The 1,255-nt window shown below is 46.2% G+C and overlaps 1 protein-coding gene across 1 annotated transcript in view; it reads right to left on the reverse strand.

Annotated features, from left to right (window-relative positions):
- PDZK1 (PDZ domain containing 1) overlaps nucleotides 1-1,255 on the reverse strand; it is a 16,029-nt gene that overhangs the window by 8,700 nt on the left and 6,074 nt on the right. Inside the window, exon 3 of the mRNA XM_019528724.1 lies at nucleotides 509-755. Coding sequence (XP_019384269.1) covers nucleotides 509-755 — 247 coding nt within the window. The remainder of the gene's footprint in view (nucleotides 1-508; nucleotides 756-1,255) is intronic.

Consider the following 1,255-nt stretch of genomic DNA (forward strand, 5'->3'; position numbering starts at 1 on the left):
CACCTACATTGAACACCTTCAAGAGTAAATTGGATGCTTATCTTGCTGGGATCCTATGACCCCAGCTGACTTCCTGCCCTTTGGGCAGGGAGCTGGACTCGATGATCTCCCGAGGTCCCTTCCAGCCCTAATGTCTATGAAATCTATGAAGTCCTTGCTTCCCAGGTGAAAGCATGTCTAGATTAAAAGGGGCTCTTGGCTTTTTTTTCAACCTGTGGATTTTTGGTTTCTGTCACTTCCAGCTGCTTTTCTTCAGTTCTCTCAAAATCTTGTGGACTATATTCTAGGGTAGTTCAGAGGATGTATGTGGGACACAGTGCAATGGCTTTTAGGGTTCTTTTGGCATCTGAGGAGGGTTAGTAGAAGTGGTCTTGGCAAGTCTACTACAAATTGACAGGAACTAGGAATAGACTTATGAAGAACAAGCTCCTCTCCCCTTCTCACAGCAAATGAGAAGTACTGGCATACCTCTCTCCCCCCACCTCCCCTTTATACCCATTATTCTTACCCGCTGTGGTTCTCAAGGAGAAGCCATAGCTGTTTCCCTCCTTCACCAGGTAGCAGAGACGAGGTCGTGGAGCCGGGGTACCCACTCCATTCCTCACTGGGGATGGCAGCTGCTCATGTGGCTTCTGGGGTGTCTGCTTATCCAACTCTTCCAAGTTCAGTTTTTCTTGCTCAGCCTTTTCATAAGATGCTTCATCCAGAACGAGCAATACAACAGATTTCCCACTCTTTTTAATCAGGTCCGCCACCTGCAATGGATAGGTTGAGCTCTGAGGTACTCATAACAAATGCCCAGATGACTGATCTAAATTTCTATCTTATTGGGATACAGTGAGTGCTAGCTATGGATCTTCTACTGCCCTTGCCATTTCATCAAGGACTTTCTTTCTCTGCTCAGGTTCCAGAAGACACTAGGATTACAAACAGATGTTGGGCAGCGGAGGTCAATGAAAATGGTTAGGAGGCTGAAGTACATGGTTTCTGAGGAGCGGCTGAAGGAAGTGAGCTTATTTAGCCTGCAGAAGAGAAGACAGAGAGGGGATTTAATAGCAGCCTTCAATTACCTGAAGAGCGGTTCCAAAAAGGATGGAGCTAGACAGTTCTTAGTGGTGGCAGATGATGGAACAAGGAGCAATGGTCTCAAGTTGCAGCAAAGGAAGTTTAAGTTCAATATGAGGAAAAACTTTCATAGTTTCATAGTTTCTAGGGTCGGAAGGGACCTGAGCAGATCATTTAGTCCGACCCCCTG

The sequence above is a fragment of the Crocodylus porosus genome, unplaced genomic scaffold (genome assembly GCF_001723895.1).
Source record: "Crocodylus porosus isolate Cpor-Errol unplaced genomic scaffold, CroPor_comp1, whole genome shotgun sequence".
Classification (NCBI taxonomy): domain Eukaryota; kingdom Metazoa; phylum Chordata; order Crocodylia; family Crocodylidae; genus Crocodylus; species Crocodylus porosus.